At 36.9% G+C, this 27,040-nt stretch overlaps 1 protein-coding gene across 3 annotated transcripts; it reads left to right on the top strand.

Moving 5' to 3' along the window:
- The first annotated feature begins 35 nt into the window (after positions 1-35).
- gaa2 (alpha glucosidase 2) lies at positions 36-20,418 on the top strand. 3 transcript variants are annotated; one of them, XM_051703828.1, is made up of 20 exons: positions 36-180; positions 4,901-5,551; positions 6,481-6,626; positions 7,321-7,486; positions 7,729-7,825; positions 8,308-8,427; positions 8,536-8,654; positions 8,933-9,064; positions 10,141-10,251; positions 10,911-11,024; positions 11,107-11,191; positions 12,397-12,514; positions 12,623-12,756; positions 13,231-13,382; positions 13,686-13,834; positions 14,107-14,248; positions 14,378-14,476; positions 15,506-15,670; positions 15,990-16,136; positions 19,046-20,418. In XM_051703828.1, the coding sequence occupies exons 2-20, from the start codon at positions 4,910-4,912 to the stop codon at positions 19,106-19,108; spliced, it is 2,901 nt and encodes a 966-aa protein (XP_051559788.1). In that variant the 5' UTR covers positions 36-180; positions 4,901-4,909; the 3' UTR covers positions 19,109-20,418. The 3 variants fall into 3 exon arrangements, with proteins under 3 accessions (XP_051559788.1, XP_051559787.1, XP_051559789.1); XM_051703827.1 differs by having other exon boundaries at positions 46-188; XM_051703829.1 differs by lacking the exon at positions 36-180 and adding an exon at positions 4,051-4,217.
- Positions 20,419-27,040: the final 6,622 nt, after the last annotated feature.

Genomic DNA, 27,040 nt, shown 5'->3' on the forward strand with positions numbered 1-27,040 from the left:
ACCGTCCAAACGAACCGATTCTCTAAAATGAATCAAATTTCCGCAGCTAGGACGCACATAACAACACCAACTTCATAAGACATTAAACACTCGTGTCACATGCACATCAATGTACAAACACGAGGATCTTCACTCGTTTAATGGAGTCTCTTAATTTCCTGAATATACTAACTACATAAGGTAAGAAGGTAAGTGATAATTAATTTGAGTATACTGAATCTAAATATGCAGGTTTGCTTATGTCTGTGCTGTTTGATGTGATATTAGTTACTTGTTTATGTTATGTGTATCAGTGCAACAGAAGTTGCCAGTATAATGTTGACCATTATAACGAAACTACAAGAATATATCGTTTGTTTACAATGTCTCGACCTGTCGATTTGCAAAATATAGTTTTACGCATCTCTTTCCAAGACTTGACTCATTTACATATACAGTATCGTTAATTTAATCTAGCTTTCCTTGTTTTATTGATCATGTTGCTAACCAGGCCTATATGCTCTTTTTCAGGACATATTTAACTTGTGGTTAATCCATACCATGTTAAAGTGACGGTATCAAATGGCTATACCATGGTACTTTGATGTATACCATGGCATTATATGATTACCACATTCATATACCCTGGTACCATGATACTGCCATGCTACATAAACTGTTGGATTCCTTGACTTTTCAATCATGGCAAAAGATTTAGAATAGTCAAGAAACCCCATTAAAAAGGCATCATTCTATAACCTAACCTTTTATTAAATAATATGAAATGGTTTGACATTTATTAGAAATTGTATTTAAATTTGTCAGTTGCTTGGATAAAAAAATAAAAAAAACCTTATCCCCTTCATCTGGTACACCACTTCTGTGACATTTACAGTTTATGTTTTTTTTTACTCATTTTGTTTTCTCAGGTCAAGCATTAGTGCAAGGCCTAACATCTGTGCAAAAAGCAAAATAAGTAATTAATCCTTTAAATAATTAAAAAATAGTGTTTGTCCCTTGATTTCATGTCATTGGTGTTATCAATATTAAAAACGTGTATTTTGAAATTACGAAGAGTTGTGGAAAAGAACTTCCAAGGTCAAAGTTCAGGGAAAGAAGAGGCTGCTCAAATGTGCATACAGTGATAATCCCACATGTTGAAAAAGATATTAATTTACATTTGAACTAAAAAAAAAAAAAAACACAAGGTTAATTTCAATATTTCAATGGTGTTGCTTTGTAACATTCATCTTTTAAAAGAATTTGTCACTGGTGTTACAACGTTTGCTTCATTCGTTAAACAAATTTAAATAATAAAATAAAGAGCAACAGTAAAGTTGCACTTTTCGAAAAATAACGGTAATAATGTCAAGATGTTAAAACAAATGTTTATCCTCAGCTTATGGGTGAAAACTGAACTGAATTGAAAATGTAAAAATTGTGTAAGTCGGAAAGTCTTTTTTTGAGAATGACGCTGTAATGGCCATTGTTTGCTTACTAGCTCTTTTCCACTTTCCCCAATGATTTTATTTTACCATTGTCAGAACAATATGAACAAATTCTAACCATATCAAATTACTGTATTGATCCACCTCTTCATAAAGAAAACAACATACAAAAAAAGTAGGTTACTAAAAATTATGTCTTCAGAATCACCGTTGTGTTTACACTTGTGAATGTGACATTAGTTGCAAGAGTTTTATTTAATGTTGGCCTGTCTACACTTTTTTTCATATAATTCTAACGTATGATACCTATGTACTTACAAAACATTTCTTTTAACATTAAATAGAATAACTTCTACAGGAATGTGAAAAATCCCATTTAAATATGTCAGTATTTGATACTAAAGCACAGCAGAATGAGAGATAATCAAGAGGGCTACATACTTTTTGAAGGCATTGTGAATCCTGAGTATTTTCAAACAATGGGAACATTTCTGTTTTGAGTCAATGAAATTCAATGGGTCCAATCCAACTCTCTGTGTGTAATGTATTAGGCTATGTCACAGTCTTCTTGTGGCCAGTCGCTTTAGTGTTAGTTGTTGTATCATTGTCAAACTGCATTTGACAGGATGTAAATAGAAATGCCAATTTTTGCCAAAGCCACAATTTGCAATTCACACAAAGTTCCTATTGAGACCAGTTATACTCAGACAGCCTCAGTTTTATGTAAAATATTAGATTAGTGTTTCAACTTTAACTTTGTGACCCAAATTGGCATTTAACAAACCAGTGCAACAGACATACTCCAGACAGGTTGAGCCGTTGTGCATATGCGGGAGTCGCAGATTTGAATCTGTACTACGTCGAATCCAGATCCCATTCCCTGCCCTCTCTTTCTCCATAATAATTTTCTATCTACTTTATCACTAAAATGTGATAAAACAAAAGATGTTTTCATAAGGGCTGTGAATCGATTAAAAAGTAATTACATCGATTTCTGTGATTTAATTGCGATTATTCATGGTACATAAAACAATTAAAAAATATTATAAATATATTTACTTTATACTTTGTCTCAAAGAACTTGCAAGATATTTGTAAGTCATCATTTATTTTAATTAATTAATTATATACATGTTTAAATGTTTTCTGTTTTCTTGCGGATAGTTGCATTTGACAAATGTTTACATGTATGAATTTTTGATACAAGTAAATGTTTACATGCCATAAAATCAGTGGACATGCTGTAATTAAAAGCTGTTTTCCAGTGGACTTTTTATAGTAGGATCAAATGGGCAGATCAATTCATATATCAAGCTTTTCTGGCAAGAAGTGTACACTGCCAATGCATTTTTAAATACTACAACAACAAATTGAATGCTAAAGTTTAATTTGCTGAAGTTTAAATTCTAAAATTATTTTCTCTGGCTGCATTTCAGTCTCTTATGCACACGTTGGGTCTCTCTGGTGCAGTTTCGCTTTTGAAACTGTTTAGGTAATGCAGTGAGTGAGCGAAGTGGGGAAAAACATTAGCGAAGTTTCAGGAAGTGTAAAAAAAAACAAAAAAAAACATACTGCGTTAATTAAAAACCCTCCTTTTTGTTTATTACGCTTTTTTATTTGACGTTTCAGATTTCAATTTTTAGAAAATATTGATTTTAATCTTACGAATATTGTCTATGAACAATGAAATACGGTGTTGTATTGGTCAACTCATGAGATTTATTTCCTCAAGTATCATGTGATAACACTATGTAACACAATTTTTGTTCCTGGGTTGTAAGTGTTATTTCCTAATTGCTTATGCCTCAAAAGTATAGAAAATGGCTATTATTCCCCACAAACTTTGCTTTTGTGACCAGGACAGTGATATTTTGGAATGTACCTATTTCCAATGAGAAAACAGGTGATTTGTGTCTTTTCATACACAAAGTCAGGAAAAAAAACAACATACGAATTCAAATGAACATGTATTTATACTAAAGTAATAAAAAATGAATACAAAAGATTTAGAAGTGAGTAGTTTTTCGAAATTTACGATTATACTGTAAATCACTTTCACGAATCAGCCCCCAAATGTACTCATACTTCAAGGTGTCCAGCAAGGTCTTGATGCTGTTGTAATCCTCTTTGAGGTGCACCGAGTGAGCCAGGGGAAGAGACAGGTACTTGTTACCATTATGGAGCAGCATGGCTTTGAGGCTTCTGGATGAGCTATCAATGAAGAGGCGCCGCTCATTCTGGTTACAGGTGATTCCGATTGCGTCGAACAGACTGGTCACATTGTGGCAGAAGCAGAGCCCATCTTGATGGGTGAAGAAGCTGGAAAAAGGTTGGTGAGGCTTCCTCTGATCTGCGACTTGCACACTTTCATCCAACAAGTTCCACTGCTTGAGCCTAGACGTCAAAAGCTCTGCATTGGACTTGGTGAAACCAAGATCTCTAATCAAGTCATTGAGGTCTTTATGGGTTTCTCTCCTCAGCTCCACCTCTGAAATTGTCATCTGGATCTACAATGTCTTCCTCGCTCTGACTTGCTGCTCTCTTGTAAAGATGGCTGCTCTCTCTCCGGAGGAGTGGGTACGGGGGCGATGGATGGAGGAAGGTCCGGATATGTGATAACAGGTGCATTCTTGCCAGTCTGACGTTTGGAAGGGTCCACCATGCAGAAGTAGCAGTTGCCTGAGTGGTCAGTGGGTTCCCGCAAAATTCTTGGGATAGCGAACTTCAAGGCTCTCTCTTCCCCTCTGTACCATCCTACAAAAACACATTTATTTCACCCATGACTAATGTGTAAGAGATTCTTGCAACATGTTTCATATATGCTATATTTTTTCAATAACATTGAAAATTGTAAAACATTTTACAAATTTTATTAAATAAAATTCTGAGCAGCAATTGTCCATCTTACCTTCCAGAGGTTTTTTGCAGTGTTAGCAGGTGAAATGAGGTGCCCAGGGTTTGTCTTGATCCCCGATAGGCATGCCGAAATATGCCTTGTAGGCCTCACACATCTTAGCAGATGCTTCCACGGAGTACTTTTTCACTCTTGTCTTGATAAATTGGCCGCAGACATAGCAAAATGCGTCTGCCGGATGCTTGCTGCCTCTTGATGCCTTCTCAGAAAAATGCAGATATGTATCCACTTAGGCAGCTGGAACTAAACTGAACTGGTGGGCTTAAGGCCCCTGTATTTATACTAGTATTTATATTACTGGAAAGTTCTAGAAGTTACTCCAAGTTTACTCAGCACTGAATCTATCTGGAATGTTCTGAAAAATAGGTACATTTCAAAATATCACTGTCCTGGTCACAAAAGCAAAGTTTGTGGGGAATAATAGCAATTTTCTATACTTTTGAGGCATAAGCCATTAGGAAATATCACTTACTACCCAGGAACCAAAAAAAAAAAAAAAACTTTGTTACACGGTGTAATAAGAAATTAACTTATATTTTTATATCCTATTTACCCACAGACGTTTGAAATGGTGTCGTACAAGCGACTTACCCCAGAGGAGGTTCATTTCTCGGGAGCTGCGTTATTAGATCCCTCTCCTGATGATTCAGCAGACCCAGAGGTGAAGGAATTAGACCCAGAACTGCCCCTGCTGCCCCAGAGCCCTCGCTGCTCCATCACTGCTGCCCTGTTGACACTCGGAGGACTTATTCTAGTGCTCTCTGTTGTTTGGCTACTGGGAACTATATTCTGGTTACATAATCCTCCTTCCACAGAACCTCATAGACCCCTACCGCCTGCTGCAGCTCCAAGCCCAGACAGAGTTCAGGGTTATGGGGCATGGCTGCAGCCGGAGTCCTGCTCTAAAGTTCTGGAAGGTTGGAGGTTTGACTGTTATCCAGAGAGAAGTGTGGTGGTTACAGAAGAGTTGTGTCATGCACGAAACTGCTGCTTCATAGCAGGATCAGAGGGTAAGAAACCAGGATGGAATGGAGTGCCATGGTGTTTCTACACACCTGACTATCCGTCCTATGAGTTGGTATCTATTAGTGACACTGAGATGGGGAAGGTGGGAAAACTGCTTCGGAACAAAAACACATACTACCCTAAAGACATCGACGTTTTGCAACTTGAAGTGCTGTATGAGGAAGACAACAGACTGCGTGTGAAGGTGAGAGAAATTAAATTTTTCATACTGGGCCCTATTTTAAGAGTGCTATCGCTAAGCGCAGTGCTGTGCCATAAGCCATACACACAAAGTCAATTTGCATGGCCATGAAGTTTTGGTGTTTTCGTGCAAGCATGTGCTAAGTCTAAGTGCTAAGTGGGTTTGGTGAAATTGCGCGCGCAAAACACTAATGGGCTGGATAAAGTGCAATTTAATTAGGAGGTTCTTCTCTGGCAGCATCTGCCTCCTATTATATAGTCCTTTCCCTACATACAAGACAGCAATTCATGAGAAGTTGGTAGTTTAAATTGTCTGTATTAAATGAATCAAAAGAATAGAAATATGGACTTGCGTTCTTTTGTGCATTAACTGCATCCTTGAATGTCAGGCATATTTCTGTGACAGTGACACGCTCCTATTATACGCATGGAAAATGTGGGTCTTTTCAGGATTTGGATTTACACCGTTAAATAATGGGTAATGTAAGTATTGTTAATCATTTTCATCTGACACAAAAACCATGGCTAGTATTAACAGTGATTGTATTGCACTTCACTTCTACCTAAAAATATTTCTAAATTCAAATTACACTTCAAACAAAACAAAAATATAATCAAAATAGCAAAGTGGTAAAAAAAAATCATACCAAATCCAAACATTTTAATTGTGCTTTGCACCACTTCATTAACATACAGTACACCCCCAGTTTGTGCACATACACCCACAGATAGCGCAAACACTCCCACCTACGCCCACTTGCGCTTTGCGCTGGCACGAAAATTGCACTTAGAATTGGCGCTCTCACGAATATTGAATAAAATGTTGTGCACGGTCATAGCGCCTAGCGCTGTGCTTTTTCACACTCATGAAAATAGAGCCCATTAGCTGCCTGTTATTTATATTGTTTCATAATGCTCCTTTGTGTTGTACAGATAACAGATCCGGCTCAGAAGAGGTATGAGGTGCCCATAGATGTTCCTGTGGTTCAGAAAAGAGCAGCAAACCCGTCTTACACTGTAGACTTTATCAAAGAACCATTCGGGCTGATTGTCAAGAGAACACAGACAGGGACTGTACTGTAAGCACTGTTTACTGTTAACCAACGTGAAAACATTGGCCCACTTTTAGACAAGTCTAACACCGTTTCCATCCAAGGTGCAAATTTAATTTCTGTGAAAAATCGGAATATCAAAAATGCAATCCCATGTGTTAAAGAGAACAACATTGTCACTTCTGGGCAATTTGGTGCAAAATAGTAATGAAAATGGAAGCTGAAGCCACTTTTTTTTTTTTTTTTATTAAATGCAATAAATGACTTGCAGTTTTTAGTGTTAAGCAGCAGATGCCCAATATCTGGACAGATCTGGGAGAGAATAGTAGTGAACAATTTTGATGACCGACTTTAGCTCTGGCATTTGAGAATAACCATAGCAACATTTGAGATGCGATAATATTGTCTGAGCGAATGATGTATTCACATGACTTGTTGAGGCAAAGTCACATGACTTTACTTGATGCGCATTTCTATATACATTTTTTTACATTGTAGTTTATGTGCATGTATTCTTACTAAGTAAAATATGTATCCACCTCAAGGGAGCGTATACATTTCTTATGTGCATTTTGGAAACTTAATTTGCATCTTGGTGATCTCAAAATGTGCAAAAAAATATGTGGATGGAAACCCAGCTATTTATACTTTTACTGATACTGTTTTTCAAACCAGTAATGTGATGGCTGTGTTACTAACATGCATGTTTATGTGCTGTAAGGCTGAACACTTCCGTAGCTCCTCTATTCTATGCGGATCAGTTCCTGCAGATGTCCACGTCTTTACCATCAAGTTTCATTTATGGTTTGGGAGAACATCGCTCCAGCTTTCTGCATGATGTCCAGTGGAACACTCTCACAATGTGGGCTCGAGACGTCCCACCAATGGTAACAACTCAAAAGTGTTTTGTCTTTTTACTTTAGATTCCATAAGTGCTTTTGATAACTCATAACAAGACATAACAAATTGAAAGCAAACATTTTAGCACATTAACAGTACAGCAAATATCACTTGATATTATAGCTAATGGAATGTGTAATTTTTTTTGAAGTTAAAATTCTTTCCTGCATCCCAGCTTAATACAACAATAGGTCTTGACTTGATTTATCAGCTTGTCATTTTCTTGTAGGAGCTGACCAACCTCTATGGTGTCCATCCCTTTTATCTCTCTATGGAATCTGGTGGAACAGCACATGGGTTTTTCATGCTCAACAGCAATGCAATGGGTGGGTTCAACAAACACACACACACACACACACACACACACACACAAGTACATTGCTTCTAGATGACTTGCATTCTTCACAAGCAATTAATCACAAACCTGATTGAAAAGACGAAATGGATCATATCAGCACCATCTCATATCCTCAAACATAAATGCCAGCTTCTCTAATGAAAACATTATTCCTTTACCTTCACAGGCTGGTTAATTTGTGCGTTGACCCGATTGTGCAATTTAGCTGAACAACAGGGTTGTTTATTCAAAAGTGTTTTCCTCTGAACAGTTTCTGAAAGATTCTCAATGTTTGCCTTATGGGTCCATGCTGTTACTGCTGTGCTAAGATGTTCTTTCTGTTTGAAAGCAGCTCTTTCCTCTGTAACAGCCTTCGGTTTTGAAAAGTAACCTTTACCAACCAAGTGTATTTGCTGCTGTCAGAAGAGTACAAACAGCATGTTAACAGTGTGTAAATAATCTTTCATGTAGATGTGGCTCTGCAGCCCGCCCCCGCACTCACCTGGCGTATGATTGGTGGAATTCTAGACTTCTACGTTTTCCTGGGACCGGATCCCAGCTCTGTGATTGGTCAATACCTGGAGGTCATAGGTCAGCACATATGTTTAGGAATTTCAAAGTATTAATTGCTGAAAAGAGCCAAGCAAGGAAATAAAATATAGGAATTCACCAACTATTCACTTTCCTTTTTCACATTAGGTAAACCTGCAATGCCAATCTACTGGGCTCTGGGATACCACCTCTGCCGATGGGGCTACAAGTCAAGCAACAAAACATGGGATGTTGTGAGAGAAATGAGGAATTATGGGATACCTCAGGTACTGCAGTTTTAGCTAATTTTCACACATGGTTTGGTTTGGTGTAGGTAGTTATTGTTCAGATTGGGTTCATAGACATAGTGTAACCCTTACTATAACAACTGATCGATTGAAATACAGTGCAGGTTTTAATGTCACTTTGTGAATGTTCCACAGCAAAAAAAAAAAAAATTAGCATTATTAACACAGCAATTATGACAGTAAAAAAATATGCAAAATTAGAACGTTTTCACAATTGCAATAATGCCATACTTTGTCATGTCATTTTAATCTTTCAGGATGTACAGTGGAATGATATCGACTACATGGATCGTGCTTTAGACTTCACTTATGAGCCTGTGAACTTTTCCACTCTACCTGACCTTGTAAAAGATCTTCATAGACATGATCAGCACTATGTCATGATTCTGGTACATATTTTGATTTACAGAATAAAATGTCTATTTTAAGCTTTTGCATCCGCAGCATGTTTTCGAAAACCCAAAAAGAGTTGCAGTGTTCTTTGCTGTACTAGACTTTGAAAGCAGACTGATCATACTGTGAATTCAGCGATTCAGTAGGTCAAAAGATCTGCTGCTGAAATCAGTTTTTATTTTATGCTCTTCGAAATTTGAATCGCTGCCCCCAGTGGCTGAAGCTGGAAGTGTTGTTGAACATATGGGCTCATGTGAGCTCACGTTTCCGGGTGAAATGTCCAGAGAGTGGCGCTAAAAGCGAGTTTATATTTAGTTGAAAATAACGCAGTTCTGTCCACAGGAATGCATATTTTATTAAACCTACCCCCTAACCCAAATCCCAATGTTAAACCTAACCATCAGTTGAGTAAAAATGTAACCTCTGAATCTCTGAAATACCTACTTGGGTGGCTGCACCCAGTTTGGTAACCAGTGCTGTATTGACACATTTTCTAATGAAACAGGAAGTTTGAGCAGGACATATTGACATACTTTTGTTTTTTTTTGTTTTTTTTTTAATAGCTGATAGCCTTAGTTACATTACAGCCTAGCAAGGCTGTGATTTACTACTTGCTATAGCTATTTAAATCTTGATATTTCTAATTTAGGGGAAGTAACATTCTCATTCTGTTTTATTAGACAACATTTATATAGTGAAAAATGAGTCGTCAATATATTTGGTCCACTTTCCTGGAAGAGAAAAACAGTACATTTTAAATGTGTATATCTGCTAAAAGTTAGTTTGATTGGATTGGATTCATTAAAAATGTCTCTCCTGCAAAACATGACAAAATCCATATGACACACTTCCTCATTTTGTCACCGCCTCTTTTGCGTTGATTAAGAGTCACATTGACAGTCATGAGGCTGATTTGGAAACTGCAGTTGACATGTTTTACCAAGCTGCATTTTACATTAAACTTTACTAAACCATTTGGATATGTCAGTGTGGATTTAATTGAAGTGTGTTTTATTTGTGCAACAATCATTTTAACAATACATTTGTGTGTATTTGTATTCTTACTCATCAGGATCCTGGTATTAGTAGCTCTCAGCCATCTGGCTCCTATTGGCCGTTTGATGAAGGGGTGAAGAGGGGCACTTTCATCAATGACTCGAATGGAGACATACTCATTGGGAAGGTATATACTGTAGCAGACCCCAAAAAACAGAGAGAAACATCACAACGGTCAAAGATGTCCATTTAACGCATATTTACATAGAAAATTCCAAAACAGTGCAAACAACATGTCGTGTGTGAACGGCCCCTTAAAGGGTTAGTTCAGCCAAAAATGAAAATGATCTCTTCATTTACTTGAGTTTCTTTCTGCTGCTGAACACAAAGGAAGAGTTTTAGAAGAATATCTCAGTCCATTCAGTGCAAGTGAATGGTGGCCAGAACTTTGAAGGTCCAAAAAGCATATAAAGGCAGCATAAAAGCAATCCATACAAGTGCAGTGGCTAAATCCATAAAATAGATATTCTTCTAAAAATCTTTGTTTGTGTTCTGTAGAAGAAAGAAAGTACTACAGAACTGGGATGGCGTGAGGGCGAGTAAATAGTGAGAGAATTTTAATTTTTGGGTGAACTATCCCTTTACAATGCCATGTTTAAATCTTAGATTTTAGAGCCACAAAAAAAAACTTTGAACTTGAACCTTTAAGAGTGCTTAGCCAGTAACACGTTAAAAGAAATATCTTCTCATCAATTAAATTAATCAAAATATAACAATAATAAACTAATATACAGTAATTGCCATATGTGACTTGGGCTTAAATGCAAATGTTTTGCTGTCTCTTAGGTCTGGCCAGGACTCACAGCCTTTCCAGATTTCTCCAATCCAGACACGCACGAGTGGTGGTACCAGAATCTGCAAAGGTTCCATGGCAAAGTGCCGTTCGATGGCGTGTGGATTGTAAGTGCATTTCTGTCTTTTCCACAGTGAAAAGTTGATTATTAATTTTTTACCCCCCTATTTCCATTCCATCTTTCTCAAGGATATGAATGAGCCATCTAATTTCTTCGATGGATCATTGAATGGTTGTCCAGAGAATGAACTGGAAAATCCTCCTTACACCCCAGGTATCAGTGTGTTTGTTGGGCAGGTCTACATTATGTAAACTCTCTTCCATTAATAAAGACAAATATGTACATTTCACTTTAAAAGTAAGTGTTTTGACAAGCGAAATACTGGTAAAACTGATTAATCAGTTGATATTTGGCCTTTTTGATATTATTGACATGAGAAAATTATTGTTTTCAATTATTTTGAGTATTTTTGTGTCAAATAAATGTGCATTTCAGCAATTTTGTGTCATTTGTGTAAGTTAAATATGCCTTAAAGGGATAGTTCACCCAAAACTGAAAGTTCTCTCACCATTTACTCGCCCATATGCCATCCCAGACATGTATGACTTTCTTTCTTCTGCTGAACACAAACAAAGATTTTTAGAAGAATATTTCAGCTCTGTAGGTCCATACAATGCAAGTGAATGTTGGCAAGAACTTTGAAGGTCCAAAAAGCACAAAGGCAGCATAAAAGTAATCCATATGACTCCAATGGTTAAATCCATGTCTTCAGAAGTGATATGATAGGTGTGGGTAAGAAACAGATCAATATTTAAGTCCTTATTTACTATGAAATCTCCTTCCTGCCCAGTAAGTGGTGACATGCACAAAGAATGTGAATTGCCAAAAACAAAAGGAGAAAGTGAAAGTGGAGATTTATGGTAAAAAAAAAAAAAAACAAAAAAAAAAAAAAAGGGGACTTACATATTGATCTGTTTCTTACCCACATCTATCATATAGCTTCTAAAGACGTATTTAACCACTGGAGTCGTATGGATAACTTTTATGCTGACTTTATATGCTTTTTGGACCTTCAAAGTTCTGGACACCATTCACTAGCATTGTATGGACCTACAGAGCTGAGATATTCTTCTAAAAATCTTTGTTTGTGTTCAGCAGAAGAAAGTCATACACATCTGGGATGGCATGAGGGTAAGTAAATGATGAGAGAATTTACATTTTTGATTGAACTATCCCTTTAATATGCTCTCTGTATAACTGTATCAATTTTTAAAAATGGCCAGGTGCTAGTTTTGATTTTACCTTAATTTCTGCTGGTTTAGACTGATGAATTTATCAGTTTAAATAGCTGTAGATTTAGGTCAGTGAAGTTTATTTTTTGAAATACATAATGATTGATGTCAACATTTATTATGACCTTGGAAGGGGTATGAGTTGAGCTTATTGTAAATACTGAGAGATGGTATTGTCTGCTGCAGGTATTCTGGGTGGAACATTAAAGGCCAAAACTATATGTGCATCTGCACAACAGAAAATCTCCTCTCACTACAACATACACAGTCTTTATGGACTCATGGAGGCCAAAGCCACAGAAAGGTGCATATGCACAATCACACACATGTACATGCATATAAGTGGCATCAATAATAAATAGTTTCATAAGGCGTATTAATAATGATGCATTCAACTTGCTCTGTGTCTCAGTGCTTTGAGGAAGATCACAGGGAAGCGTCCCTTTGTCATTTCCCGCTCTACATTTCCCAGTCAGGGCAGGTACTCTGGACACTGGCTCGGAGATAACAGGAGCCAATGGAAAGATTTGGGCACATCTATACCAGGTATATAAACATGCATGTTCTGTACCAAAACCTAGTGAGCTGCCTTGCTGCCTACATAGGCACCTTCTAAGGCAGCATAAAACTAAAATGGAAACTCAGAAGTGACTGGTTTGGAATGCTTTACAAAGGCAGCAACTCCATTAATGTGTGCCTTACAAAAGCACTCTAGAGTACTGCACAAGAAATGCAACAAATATTAGGTGAAATTTGTAATTCGATCTATTTAATGATACTTTTCACTATTAAAGTATATTTATAATCAATATTTATTACATTTCTCTTGACTCATTATGTTTCGGAACAGAGCCAACATTTAGCTTAAATACCAGAATATGTGTTAAAGTAACCACATTTACATAATTGCTGTGAAATAATAATAGAATTGCCTTATTTTTTTCTTAGTGTCTCATAGTTTTTTTATTGTATTACAGTATAACTTTTTTCAAACGTAATTTTTTTTTTCCTCTTTCCCAGGTATGCTGACCTTTAACATCCTGGGGATTCCTCTGATTGGAGCAGACATCTGTGGTTTTGGGGGCAGCACCACAGAAGAACTGTGCATCCGCTGGACTCAGCTAGGAGCTTTCTACCCCTTTACTAGAAATCACAACTCCATAGATGAACAGGTGTGCATTGTTACATCCACCAAAAACCTTTTATGAATGTTTTTCTTATGTTTTTATTTAAAGATTTAGATCTACCGCAAAATATGCTGGCAGATGGTAAAAAAAGTTTCTTTAGCAGATGCGTCCTACCGTAGGGGGGCTCTGCTTGGTTTTCAAAATGTTTTATCTGCAGTCTTTTATGTTGTCTCAAGGCATTTTTGTCTTCATCTGATTAGTAACCCATCTGTCTATTGCTTTGCCAGTACAATATTATGTTTTTATAATGTTTAATTATGGATTAACAGTTTTATAATTTTACAACAGGATCAGGAACCAACTGCATTCAGTCCTGCCGGACGTACAGCGATGAAAGAAGTCATCCTCCTCCGTTATTCCCTTTTTCCTCATCTCTACACACTCTTCCATCACGCACACATCAGTGGACACACGGTCGCAACGCCACTGCTCTTTCAGTAAGACAAACACACATGACAGAATCTGAAATCTGATAGTACACGCATACACAAAAATAGATCCAGGAATGTAATATGCATCATCTGGCTGTTTAAGTAAGTTCACAGTCACACTCGTAACCAAGTTTCCACAGTTTTATTGTAGTAAACATAACTAGTATGGTGTTTTGGTGGAAACTATGGTTACCATGGTAGATTTTGCAGGAGCACCTCATTATCTCCATTATATGCATTTGTGAACCACTATAAATTCAGACTGTGCTGTATTTCAGGTTCCCTACCGATAGGAAGACCTATGGTATAGATAAACAGTTCCTATGGGGAAAGAGTTTGCTGGTCTCACCAGTTTTGGAGTCAGGCGTGGAATATGTTGTGGGCTATTTCCCTAAAGGTCTCTGGTACGATTTCTACACGGTAAGTCAGATCTGTAAACAAAGACTCTGAAGAAACCCATTTGGGTGTTTTTACTCTGTATTCATTATTCAGAAACTGGCCTTATATGATTGCAGTGTTGATATTTGTTTGCATTTGTTTGACATGCAGGGCGACTCATTAGTCAGCAGTGGCGAAGAGATCAAACTTCACGCTCCACTGGACAAAATCAACCTGCATCTCCGAGAGGGTTCCATCATACCTACACAGGTTAATGCTAGTTCATCACTAAACAATGGAGAAAGACTTTCTTAAAGGAATGGATCACCCAAAAATGTTGGCCAGAACTTTGAAGGTCCAAAAAGGTCAAAGGCAGCATGAACTTAATCCATATGACTCCAGTGGTTTAATCTATGTCTTCAGAAGTGATATGATAGGTGTGGGTAAGAAATAGATCAATATTTAAGTCCTTTTTTTTTTTTTAACTATAAATTCTCCTCCCAGCCCAGTAGATGGCAATATGCCTGCAGAATGCGAATCGCCAAAGAATGCTTAGGATGGCTGTTTGAAAGTGTAGATTTAGAGTAAAAAAGGACTTAATGTATCTGTTTCTTACCTACACCTATTATTAATTGGATTTAACCACTGGAGTCATATGGATTACTTAAAAAAAAAATTTAAATCATAAGATGGAAATAAATGTATTTTAACAGGAAAAGTGTCAAATTTCAGCATTTTAAAAAATCTGTGATTAATCACGATTAACTACAAAAAATTTGATTAATTGTGATTTTAAAAAATGTAATCGACTGACAGCACTAATTGTTTTGTTTTCTTTCATAAGGAAATAAATGCATTTTGACAGGAAAATTATATATATCCATGAATAAATTTCAGCACTTTCAAAACCTGCGATTAATCACGATTAACTATGGAAAATTATGTGATTAATCGTGATTCAAAATTTTGTATCGAATGACAGCACTAATATATACTGTATATAGGGTGAATGAGTAAATTGGGTACTTTTTGTTTGCGAAATGAATGGCAAGAAGTGGTTCAAGTTACCTGAATTCACCCAAAAAACCCTTAAAAAGTAATTCTTTTCATCTAATAACAGGCCTAACTATAAGGCAAAGTTTGTATTTAGGTAACATGAAATTGTTTTTGTAACATTTGCAAATGCTTTATATATACAGTATATATAGGCCTTCCAATAACTACATCCTGTATACCTGTGTATATATAAGCATATTGCAATTGTATTCTGTATATTTAAGCTCTGTGTGTGTGTTTCAGAGACCTAACACTACTCTATGGGTGAGCAGTGGTCAGCCCCTTCATCTAATTGTGTCTCTTAATGAGGAGGGTCTGGCAGAGGGGGATCTGTATTGGGATGACGGAGAGACCCTTGACTCCTACGAGACTGATCAATACGCATACATCTGTTTCAGAGTAGAACAGGTACAGAGAGCATCACCGTTCACATATGCTGTAGCACATCATCATGCTTTAGATTCAGTAAGCATTTGTTTATTTTCCATGCTGCTTTCTCACATTTCATATCTCACCCCTATTAATTTTTCCCATCAAATATTCAATTGACGCCTGAGTGTAATTGCACTCAGTAATATTTTATTAAACACATCTGTTTGCTCTTAGCTACTTCTGTAAACAAATCTGGTGTCGGATAATTTGCATAATATGCATCAGTAACTACCATGCCTGATATTTGGGATAATTTGTCAAATGAATAATAAGCTCCTTTACTAATGTTCCACAGAACACCATGAGGTCAGAGGTGCTGCATAATCATGAAGAGGCCACTTACATCACCATGGAAACTGTTTCCTTTTATGGAGTGAAGGCGGAGCCAGAAAATGTAACCGTGAATTCCCATGAGGCAGCGTTCACTTACCAAAACAATCAGGTAATATATTTAAATAGCATGTTGCTAAAGGACTGGACTGCAGTCTCCAGGGCTATATGAACTAGCTATTTTATACACTACAGTACCATTTTTGTTCCTTTAAATTCAAAGGCTTACAAGTTCAAACCCCTAAACCTAAGTATTAAACCTCAGTGCTTAACTCGTCTCACACCGTTTGTGCTACAGACATGAATGATACTTCAAATTGTGTGGTTGTGTGGAGGAGAGGTGTGCTATTACTTTTCTAAGCCATTGAACATACAATTTTGCCTGGTAGATGATAAAACAGGCCAAACAAGAAAAAGGACCTGAGCTGTATATAGGGATGAGAAGGGTGGGTGAACCGACCAAGCAACCACACAAAACACCATAGCAACCACATAGAAATGTGTTAAAACCACTCAAAATACCTTAACAACCATATAAAAACGTGTTAAAACTAGTGGTAAACCGATATGGGTTTTTTTTAATGGCTGATGCAGATATCCAGAGAGCAGGGTGGCCTATAGGCCGATACAATGCCGATATATCACACAATTTAATATAGTAAATAACATAAACATAATATTGCTAAAAAAATTATCAACTCCTATTTAGCACTATATTTACTCAATTTCACACAAAACTTTGTAAAAAAAAAAAAAAAATTATATTGTATTTTAAATGGTAGATAGCAGTTTCTTCTGATTTCTGTTTACTCATCAAATTTTTGTAATTTATTTGCACATGAAGATTTGTTAATATATTAGGAAGAAGGAAATAACAGTACACACAGTAGTCCAGCAATCATGGATGGCATGTCCTTGTTAGCAATCGCATTTACTAAAAAAATACAGAATCAAATTGACAATTTACTTATAGCACACATGAAGCACTTTTACCTTGAAGTTGCACCAGAGACGGGCCAATTCTATTAAAATGAATGGGAGAAATTAGAATGCCCAACTGCAGCCAATGGTCAACAGATGTAGATAGGAAGTCCCACCTTACAGGTAAAAGAGCCAATCACCTTTTAGATACAGATATCACCTGTCAGTCAACTCGAGAACACGCATGCGCATTAGCTATGAAAGCTGGGAAAATTGCATTTTTCGTGTAATCTGAAGAAGCACCATTTATGAGACCAGTGTTGTCAGATTTTACTGCTGATTTGAAATATGTTTTTTGATTGTAGTCTTGACCAACCATTTTGTAGATTTTGGTCTTTCCCCATTCAAGTAGAAAGGAGCTGCACTGGCATGACTGGAAATAGCCTCCTGAGAGCGTTCCAAACATGGCCGACAGTGGACTGACTTGCTAGAAAGACTTTGGTTGCACTCACGGATCCAGCGAGCAGTAGCAATCTCCTGACAGTTTAAACAGCCTGGATCGCCTGCTTGAATTGTGACCACTGACCATTATGATTTGTGAACATTTGGTCCTGAAGTTTTGATTCTGGCTAATAGAATATGCGCTTCAGAGGAAGATATTAGATGAGCGCTCGATGGGAAGAAAATACTGGATTTTCGTGAGGTTCGTGAATTACATCTATTTAAACGAGATATCTGCTGCATATTTGCAAACAGTATATAATAGAAGTTTATTGATATTTGCCCTTTGTCATTAGAAAAGAAAGTTAAAAGAGGCGGATAGAATACGTGCTTTAGAGGTAAATAAACGAGCACTCCACAGGACGCTGGATCTGCTCAAGTTGTGTGAGGTTGGTTTATTACATCTGTTTAAATTAGATATGTGCATATTAGCAGATGGTATGTGATATTAGTTTTATTGATATTTGCCTTTTTATCATTAGACAAGACGGTTAAAAGTTACAGGGAACTGTTGAGGAGAGAGAGGAAGAATGAAACAGGCGAGCACTTTAACATTATGAGCTCAAAGGCATCTGCCGCGACTCTGATATGCGGACTGTTTAAATGACACTGTGTTGCACACCGGTATATTATTGTAGTTACACGATGCACGTAACAACAAAATGAACCATGACTGGTCTTTTAAGTGTCTCAGTTGCTTCATATGCAAGCAGGCGATTTTCAGCGCCCTCAAGAAAAAAATTGGCCAAACAGGAACATTTATCGGCCGATAATTAAAAAAAGTCAATTTCAGCCGATTTATCAGCCTCTACAATATATCGGTCGACCACTAGTTAAAACCACTCAAAATACCGTCGCAATCGCATAGAGACCCCTTTTCCACCTGGCATTACGATGCGTCTCTGGTGATCTGATCACATGTGGTCAAGTGAGACACATCGCTGTTTACATGTGGTCTCCTGTGACCACTTGTGATCGGATTTGGAGAAGAGAGTCTCTGATTTAATGATGACAAACATCAATCACTATGTCAGTGTATTACTGCATTATATTAAAGCACAACAAGGTCAGAAAAGACAAAGAAAGTGTGAAAAATCGGTGTACTGTTTCTTCCAGATGAGGTTGAAATTGAGTCCAAACACAAACGCAGCATGTCAAGCAGAATTATCCATTATTTTAGTATATTACCTGTATTAAAGGAGCTTCTGGTGTTCGTGCTTGTCACCTGTGTTGATAACTAAAAAAGATCTGTGAAGATCTCGTGATTGTGTATGTATCTTTTTTTTTTTTCTTTTTTCGATTGGATGGTTAGTTCCTTTAAGTCGCTTGTAAACGGCAAAGTTTAAACTCTTGTTTTAGAGTAGCGGTTGATTGACAGGTGAGGGGTGGCGCTTTACTGCTGCTGGGACACATACAGGACGGATTAGCGTTTGCACCTCAAATGCAATTTGGACACATGCGTTTTTGACCACTTTCATATGTGTTTTTTGTGATCCGATCACAAAACATTTTAGACCCCATTTAGAAAGTCATTTAGATGACTTTTGTACAAATAACCACCACCACCATCTAGTTCATTCACTTTTTCTGTCTCTTTAGGTGCTGAGGGTAACAGATTTGGGTCTAAACCTCAGTCAAAACTTCACTATCAGCTGGATGTAAATTTGTAAATGATCGGAATGCCGTTTCAAAGCTGCAAGCTGCTTCAGAAATCATGAACATGTTGTACATCAACGCAACATCTCAACTGACTTTATTCAAGTACAAAGACAGTGTTGGTTCTGGTTCTAGACTGGAATCAAGAATATTGCAGAACATCCCTTTGTTGTATATCTCATGTGCACTTTAAGTGTACTATGTATTATTGGACCAGCCGTAGTCAGTTGCACTCAGAGGAAGCGAGAATAAAGGAAAGAATTCAGTGTGTTTTGATTAAATATGTTGGTTTGATCATTTGAATGGATAGATATTTTTACCTCTGCATTTATGTACTGCCTTTTGTTGCTCATATTGTTTTTAGAGCAGGAAATTTCTTCTGTCAATTTAAGTTTTAGTGGTGAATTGTAAAAATCTTAATCAGGTTTGGTTTGTACCTAAAACTATATAAATTCAGGCTTAATTAGAAATTTTTTTTTTTTTTTTTTTTTTGTGTGTGTGCGTTGCACTTGACCATCAGTAATCATTATCCTCCAATGCATTTACAGATCAACTGTCTTGCAAGTTTAAAGGTGATCCTGCTGAACTAATGTTTCAGAGTATTTCAAATTATGTTTATCGAAATTACTTTTAAATCGCATGTGTCTATATTTTGTTTACAAGCATAACTGCACTGTTCAGGACATACTGATAAGACGGTGTGCAACAGAAATGCATGTTTGAGCTTTGGTATGTATCCATTTAATTATTTACATGTGCTGACAGACTGACAATGAATGTGATCCACTACCTTTAGTCAGTCAGAATTATTTTTTTGTTCTGATAAATTATTTGAAGTTTGTTTTAATGCTCAAAGGGAATCATTGTAAAAGTTTCACACTGCTGACATAACGCGAAATCATGAAAATATTATAGATATTCAAATGACACTATATAGTATTCATCAAGGCGTAAAGATGCATACATATGAGATTTTTTTTATTTGTGTCCGTGCTATTGATATTACAGCTCATAGCATAACATTGTGCCTTATATTTCATCAAAGCTGTGATTCAACATTTAGTGGCTTTACTGTGAATGTATAAAAGTCCTCTGTCAAAACACTGGGCTGCTTTAAACGTTTTAGCAAAATAAAATTAGTAACTGGAATTTAAAGGCAATGACATGTCTAAGTTCAAATGTATAGACGTGCTCCTAAAACGTAGGTTAAAAGGTATGTCTATGAATGTGCTAGGCTGTTAAATTGCCCTGAACAAACTAGTGTACAGAGTTTCAGAGACACACAGGGTAGGTGCAATAAACATTTGAAGTGTTCAGTTTGTCTTGTTTTTTTTGTTCCCATACCTTTTAAATTTCAGCTGGTTAAACTTGATTCATAAACCATATTTACTTTCTTAATACATGCCCATGGACGACTTGTGCTCTATTCATCAGTTTGGAATGCCGAACGCCCACTTTTGGAGTTTGATCTCATGAAAATTTTTGCTAAATTTTATTACGTGGTCCTTAAACATATCGCAGTAGTTCCAAGGTTAAATGTCCACTGAGTGGCGCTAAAAGCAAGTTACATTTCCTCCCAAAGAGTTGAGGTTTTTAAGGTTAATGCTTTATCGAGTTTTAAATCACCAAAGCCTACCTCCCTACCCAAAACCTTAAAAGTAATCCTAACTGATAGTGTCATTAAAAAGCCAATGTGACAGGAAAAAATGCAATTGCTGAAGCAAACACTTCAGTTTTTGGTGTATCTATGACACTTTCTGCTCACGTGTCGACTTGTTTGCACTTCAGGACTCGTATTCCGATCCTTTGCATTGCAGTTTAGTTTTCAAACAAGCTTGATATGTTATGTGAACGTTAAAATGCATCCCCTAACAAGTCCGGTGCTTTAGTAAAAGTGTTTTGATGTCATAAGTTAGCATTGTGTTGAGGAAAAGGGCAAAAAGTGTTTATGACCTGATAATCTGCCAGTTTACTTGTGATTTGTGGGAAAGGGAATAAACGTCATTGTGGTTGTAGCACCTCTAGTGTTCATTTCACCAGCAAACTGCTGTGATTTATTTTACAAAAATGCCAACATGGTAGGACACCATGAAGGAAGATGCTGCTTTCCAACAAAAACATTGCTGTGCACCTGAAATTTGCCAAAGACCACCTTGACGGTGAAGGGAGCATCATGATTTCAGGCTGCTTTGGGGCCTGCACCGCTTGCTATCATCGAGGGAAAAATTCATTCCCAAGTTTATCAAGATGTCCTACAGAATAATGTCATGGTGGTTGTGTGCCAGCTGAAGCTCAGTAGAAGTTGGGTAATGCAGCAGGACAATGACACAAAACATCGAAATAAATTCACTACAGAATGGCTTCAAAAAAGAAAATCAACCATTTAGAGTGGCCCAGTCAGAGCCCAGACCTTGACCCAATAGAGATGCTGTGGAATGACCTCAAGAGAGCCATTCAAACCAGACATCTTGAGAATATGGCTGAGCTGAAGCAGTTCTGTAAGGAAGAATGGTCCAAAAGTCTAATCCGCAGCTATCGGCTTGGTTGAGGTTATTGCTGCCAAGGGAGGATCGAGCAGTTATTAAATCCACTTTTTCCACAGCACTGTGAATGTTTAATGGGATGTGTTCAATAAAGACATGAAAGATCATAAGCACATTTAAGCACATTGTGCTTGTCTATACTTGTGACTTTGATGAACATGAAAAACCAGCTAATTTCAAAGGGTTCACATAAATTTTTCTTGCCACTGTATTTTATTCAGGCCGTGTGCAATCAAGCCCAACTATTAAACAGGCTATTGCATCACTGTCAACACTGTAGATGTGATCTAGTCTGAAAAATGGCTTCACTTCATTTTGTTTCTGCTCCTAACGCAGTGTGAGCATTATCAAGTCCTTTATCATAGAATTTGTTAGATCTTTCAGTGTCAAGCTGGTATTAACTTTAAAACCGCAGCATGTGCTCTGGGGAAATATAAAAAAGAGAACATTCTAGTACCCAGAACTTTAAAAAGTTGATTATTTTTATGTCTCACAGCGAGAGCTATAGTTCTAATATGGCCAGGTTATTGGTACATGATCCTAACTGCATTTTGAGGTGGTCTTTTCACTGACTTAAAGGAAAAAGGCATATTTCAGCACACTGAAATGGCCTGTAAACTGTTGCAAAAGATCCATCTCCATTACACTAAATGCATCTTTCTAGCATTATAATGTTATATTAAATCATTGATTCAGATTAGAAAGGTTTGTATTTTTATATAGACTATACCAAAAAATTACACAAATACTCAAGAGTCATTCTCTCAATAAATGTTTGTTTGTAGTTTATCAACATGACATTTTTTTCATTGTGTCAACGGAGCATTACAAATTACCTATGAGATTTTGTTTAAACCTTGAACAAGTCTGACACTGTTGTTTGAAGCAAAACGTGGTGTTTCTATCTTCAAACACACAAAAAAATATTTTTGTCGTTTAAAAAAAACTTTTTGTTGTAAACCCTGCGCTACAACTCAACAAATGTGACATCCTCTGGGAGTGGATCTACTGCCTGATTCTAAAGCTTTCTTCTCAAACTGACACCAGGGCTGTTTTGAAGATCAAAGCCAGACTTTTGCTGCCAATTGAACAAGAAAATCATAGTTTTCAAGATGCATTCTCTAAAAACAAATTTGAATATCTTGCAGTTTTGTTTCACATGTAACTGTATGTAGTTTTATGTAGTTTAATAAATGTTAAGGCAAAGACACTTATTAAAGGAGTGTTCCATTTGCTTACATTGGAAGTGAATAGGGCCAGTCCATAAACATTAAAATACAAACAGTTATTAAAAAAAACAAAAACAGTTATCACAAAAGTTAAACAGTAAGTTAACTGGAAATATTCACACTATTTGGCACTCAAAATAATGTTTCTTTTGGCAGTAAACACATAAGCTTTTCCTTTCTGCTTTGTTTAGACTAAATGTGCAGGACAATAACACAATATCATATACTCCCCCTCTATTTCTCTGTTTATGGAGGGCACGGCCAAGCAGCCAGAGGTTTAGAGATAACAGCTTCCAGATGTTCCACAAGCTGGCTGTTACATTGCCTTGCTTTATTTCAGCTGCCAAAAAAGTGACATTATTCCATGACTTGTTGTCTTAAAGTCAGTTTCCATCTGTCAACATGTTTAGGTAACTTAAAGGGCCTTCAAGAGGCAGTAACATTTCACATTCGCACACACACAGTAGGAGAGTGCATGGGAAATGGAACAATCATACCACGTGTTCTTTTAATGAGTTTAAAACATATATTGGCAAGCAAACTCAGCATCCCATTATAAATTAATTTCTCTCTTCCTTTTTATTGTACAAATTATGATAAAAGTATGTGTGGGCTGCTAAAAGAAATGAGTCAGGACATCTTATACGTCTAAATAAAACCTCCAGTCGGAGGGAATTAAAACATGATGAAAATTCATAAAACACCCAGTTTTGTGGGCTTCCAGTACTACAGGTGCATCTCAATAAATTAGAATGTCGTGGAAAAGTTCATTTATTTCAGTAATTCAACTCAAATTGTGAAACTCGTGTATTAAATAAATTCAGTGCACACAGACTGAAGTAGTTTAAGTCTTTGGTTCTTTTAATTGTGATGATTTTGGCTCACATTTAACAAAAACCCACCAATTCACTATCTCAAAAAATTAGAATATGGTGACATGCCAATCAGCTAATCAACTCAAAACACCTGCAAAGGTTTCCTGAGCCTTCAAAATGGTCTCTCAGTTTGGTTCACTAGGCTACACAATCATGGGGAAGACTGCTGATCTGACAGTTGTCCAGAAGACAATCATTGACACCCTTCACAAGGAGGGTAAGCCACAAACATTCATTGCCAAAGAAGCTGGCTGTTCACAGAGTGCTGTATCCAAGCATGTTAACAGAAAGTTGAGTGGAAGGAAAAAGTGTGGAAGAAAAAGATGCACAACCAACCGAGAGAACCGCAGCCTTATGAGGATTGTCAAGCAAAATCGATTCAAGAATTTGGGTGAACTTCACAAGGAATGGACTGACACACAGACGTGTCAAGGAATTTGGCTACAGTTGTCGTATTCCTCTTGTTAAGCCACTCCTGAACCACAGACAACGTCAGAGGCGTCTTACCTGGGCTGAGGAGAAGAAGAACTGGACTGTTGCCCAGTGGTCCAAAGTCCTCTTTTCAGTTGAGAGCAAGTTTTGTATTTCATTTGTAAACCAAGGTCCTAGAGTCTGGAGGAAGGGTGGAGAAGCTCATAGCCCAAGTTGCTTGAAGTCCAGTGTTAAGTTTCCACAGTCTGTGATGATTTGGGGTGCAATGTCATCTGCTGGTGTTGGTCCATTGTGTTTTTTGAAAACCAAAGTCACTGCACCCATTTACCAAGAAATTTTGGAGCACTTCATGCTTCCTTCTGCTGACCAGCTTTTTAAAGATGCTGATTTCATTTCCCAGCAGGATTTGGCACCTGCCCACACTGCCAAAAGCACCAAAAGTTGGTTAAATGACCATGGTGTTGGTGTGCTTGTCTGGCCAGCAAACTCACCAGACCTGAACCCCATAGAGAATCTATGGGGTATTGTCAAAAGGAAAATGAGAAACAAGAGACCAAAAAATGCAGATGAGCTGAAGGCCACTGTCAAAGAAACCTGGGCTTCCATACCACCTCAGCAGTGCCACAAACTGATCACCTCGATGCCACGCCGAATTGAGGCAGTAATTAAAGCAAAAGGAGCCCCTACCAAGTATTGAGTACATATACAGTAAATGAACATACTTTCCAGAAGGCCAACAATTCAATAAAAATGTTTTTTTTTATTGGTCTTATGATGTATTCTAATTTTTTGAGATAGTGAATTGGTGGGTTTTTGTTAAATGTGAGCCAAAATCATCACAATTAAAAGAACCAAAGACTTAAACTACTTCAGTCTGTGTGCACTGAATTTATTTAATACATGAGTTTCACAATTTGATTTGAATTACTGAAATAAATTAACTTTTCCACGACATTCTAATTTATTGAGATGCACCTGTATATGGCTATAGTTTTAATTTATCATTTTCTTGCAGTTTTGGTATCCCAAGAACAGTGTTGTGTCGTAACCCTAGGGAGAAGAAATTAAAGGGATAGATAATTATTTACATACTCTCATGTCACTCCAAACCCATATGACTTTTTTCACAAAATGGAATGTTAGTTAGGATGACAGCCTCAGTCACCATTCAGTTTCTTTATATCTCCTTACAAAAAAAAAGTACTTCTGGTTTGAAATGACATGAGGGTGAGTAAATGAAGACAGTATTTTCATTTTGTGAGTGAACTAACCCTTTAATTTGACTGGAATTATATATATCCATTATATGGATTGGAGTTCAACCAAAAATGAATGTTCTCTCATCATTTACTCACACTGATGGCATTCCAGATGTTATGACTTTCTTTATTCTGCAGAACACAAACAAAGCTTTATGGTAGAATATCGCAACTTTGTTGGTCCAGACAATGAAGGTGAATGCTGACCAAAACTTTGAAGCTTCAAAAAACACATAAAGGCAGCATTAAAGTAATCCATACGACTCCAGTGGTTTAATCAATGTCTTCTGAAGGGATCCAATTGGTTTTGGGTGAGAACAGACCAAAATGCAACTCCTTTTTCTCTTTATATCTTTCCATTGCAGTCTCTAGGCATGGTCATGATTTCAAGCTTGATTTCACTTCCTATTGCTTGATGCATGCACAGAGCACTAGATGGCGCTAGGAAGTGCAATCCAGCTTTAAATTATGACCACCTACTTATGATGTGAAGATTTCTAGTGAAAAAGGAGTATTATTATGGTCGGTTCTCACCCAAAATCTGACTAGATCACTTCTGAAGACATGGATTAAACCACTGGAGTGTGGATTACTTTTTATGGATTACTTTTAAGATGCCTTTATGTGCTTTTTGGAGCTTCAAAGTTTTGTTCACAATTCACTTGCATTGTATGGACCTACAGAGCTGAAATATTCTTCTAAAAATTTCAATGTGTTCAGCAGAAGAAAGAAAGTCACACATCTGGAATGACATGAGGGTGAGTAAATCACAAGAGAATTGTCATTTTTGGGTGAACTATTACTTTAAAGGTCTCTTGCTGACATCTAGTGGTCCATAAAGGATTGACAGCTCTCACAGCATTCTACAAATCCAAAACCCTCTCCAGTAAGATATTATGTTATTATCTCTGTAATTCATGCCAACTCAAAATAGGGACTAAATAAATATATGCATAATTTGATAATTAAATGTTAACCATATGGAAAACAAGTACACTTTGAAAGTTGGTTTGTAAATACCTTAGAGCAATTTAGTGTGTGTTGCTTTGTTGTTTCCTGCAGTGTGAGCAGGTGACTCAGCAAGATTAGACAAGTCCAACAACACCTACAGAGCTCGGGCAATTCAGACACACCCATCAAGACATAACGTACAATACCTGCAGCAATGCACCTATTACAGGATGTAAAACATGGTAGAAATATCCTGACAGCTGCAGGTATATAGATTTTCTTGTTGAAGTGTAAACACTATTGCCTCAGAAAGTTACAACACATACAAACAGTGGCCCCAAAAAGTATTTGGACATTTAAGCCACACTTAAAATGAATTAATTTCATTGCATTACAAAACGAAAAAATATAACCAAGTGGCATATTTGAAAGAAAGAAGTTTGCAACTACACCTATGGGTACTCAGCGATAAAATCTATGTGAATTTATAGGGACAGTTCACCCAAAAATGAAAATTCTCTCATCATTAACTAATTCTCAGGCTATACCAGATGTATTTGACTTTTTCTTCTCCTGAACACAAACTAAGATTTTTAAAATAATATTTCAGCTCTGTAGGTCCATACAATGCAAGTGAATGGTGGCCAGA

Source organism: Myxocyprinus asiaticus, chromosome 7, assembly GCF_019703515.2.
Source record: "Myxocyprinus asiaticus isolate MX2 ecotype Aquarium Trade chromosome 7, UBuf_Myxa_2, whole genome shotgun sequence".
NCBI classification, from domain to species: Eukaryota; Metazoa; Chordata; class Actinopteri; order Cypriniformes; family Catostomidae; genus Myxocyprinus; species Myxocyprinus asiaticus.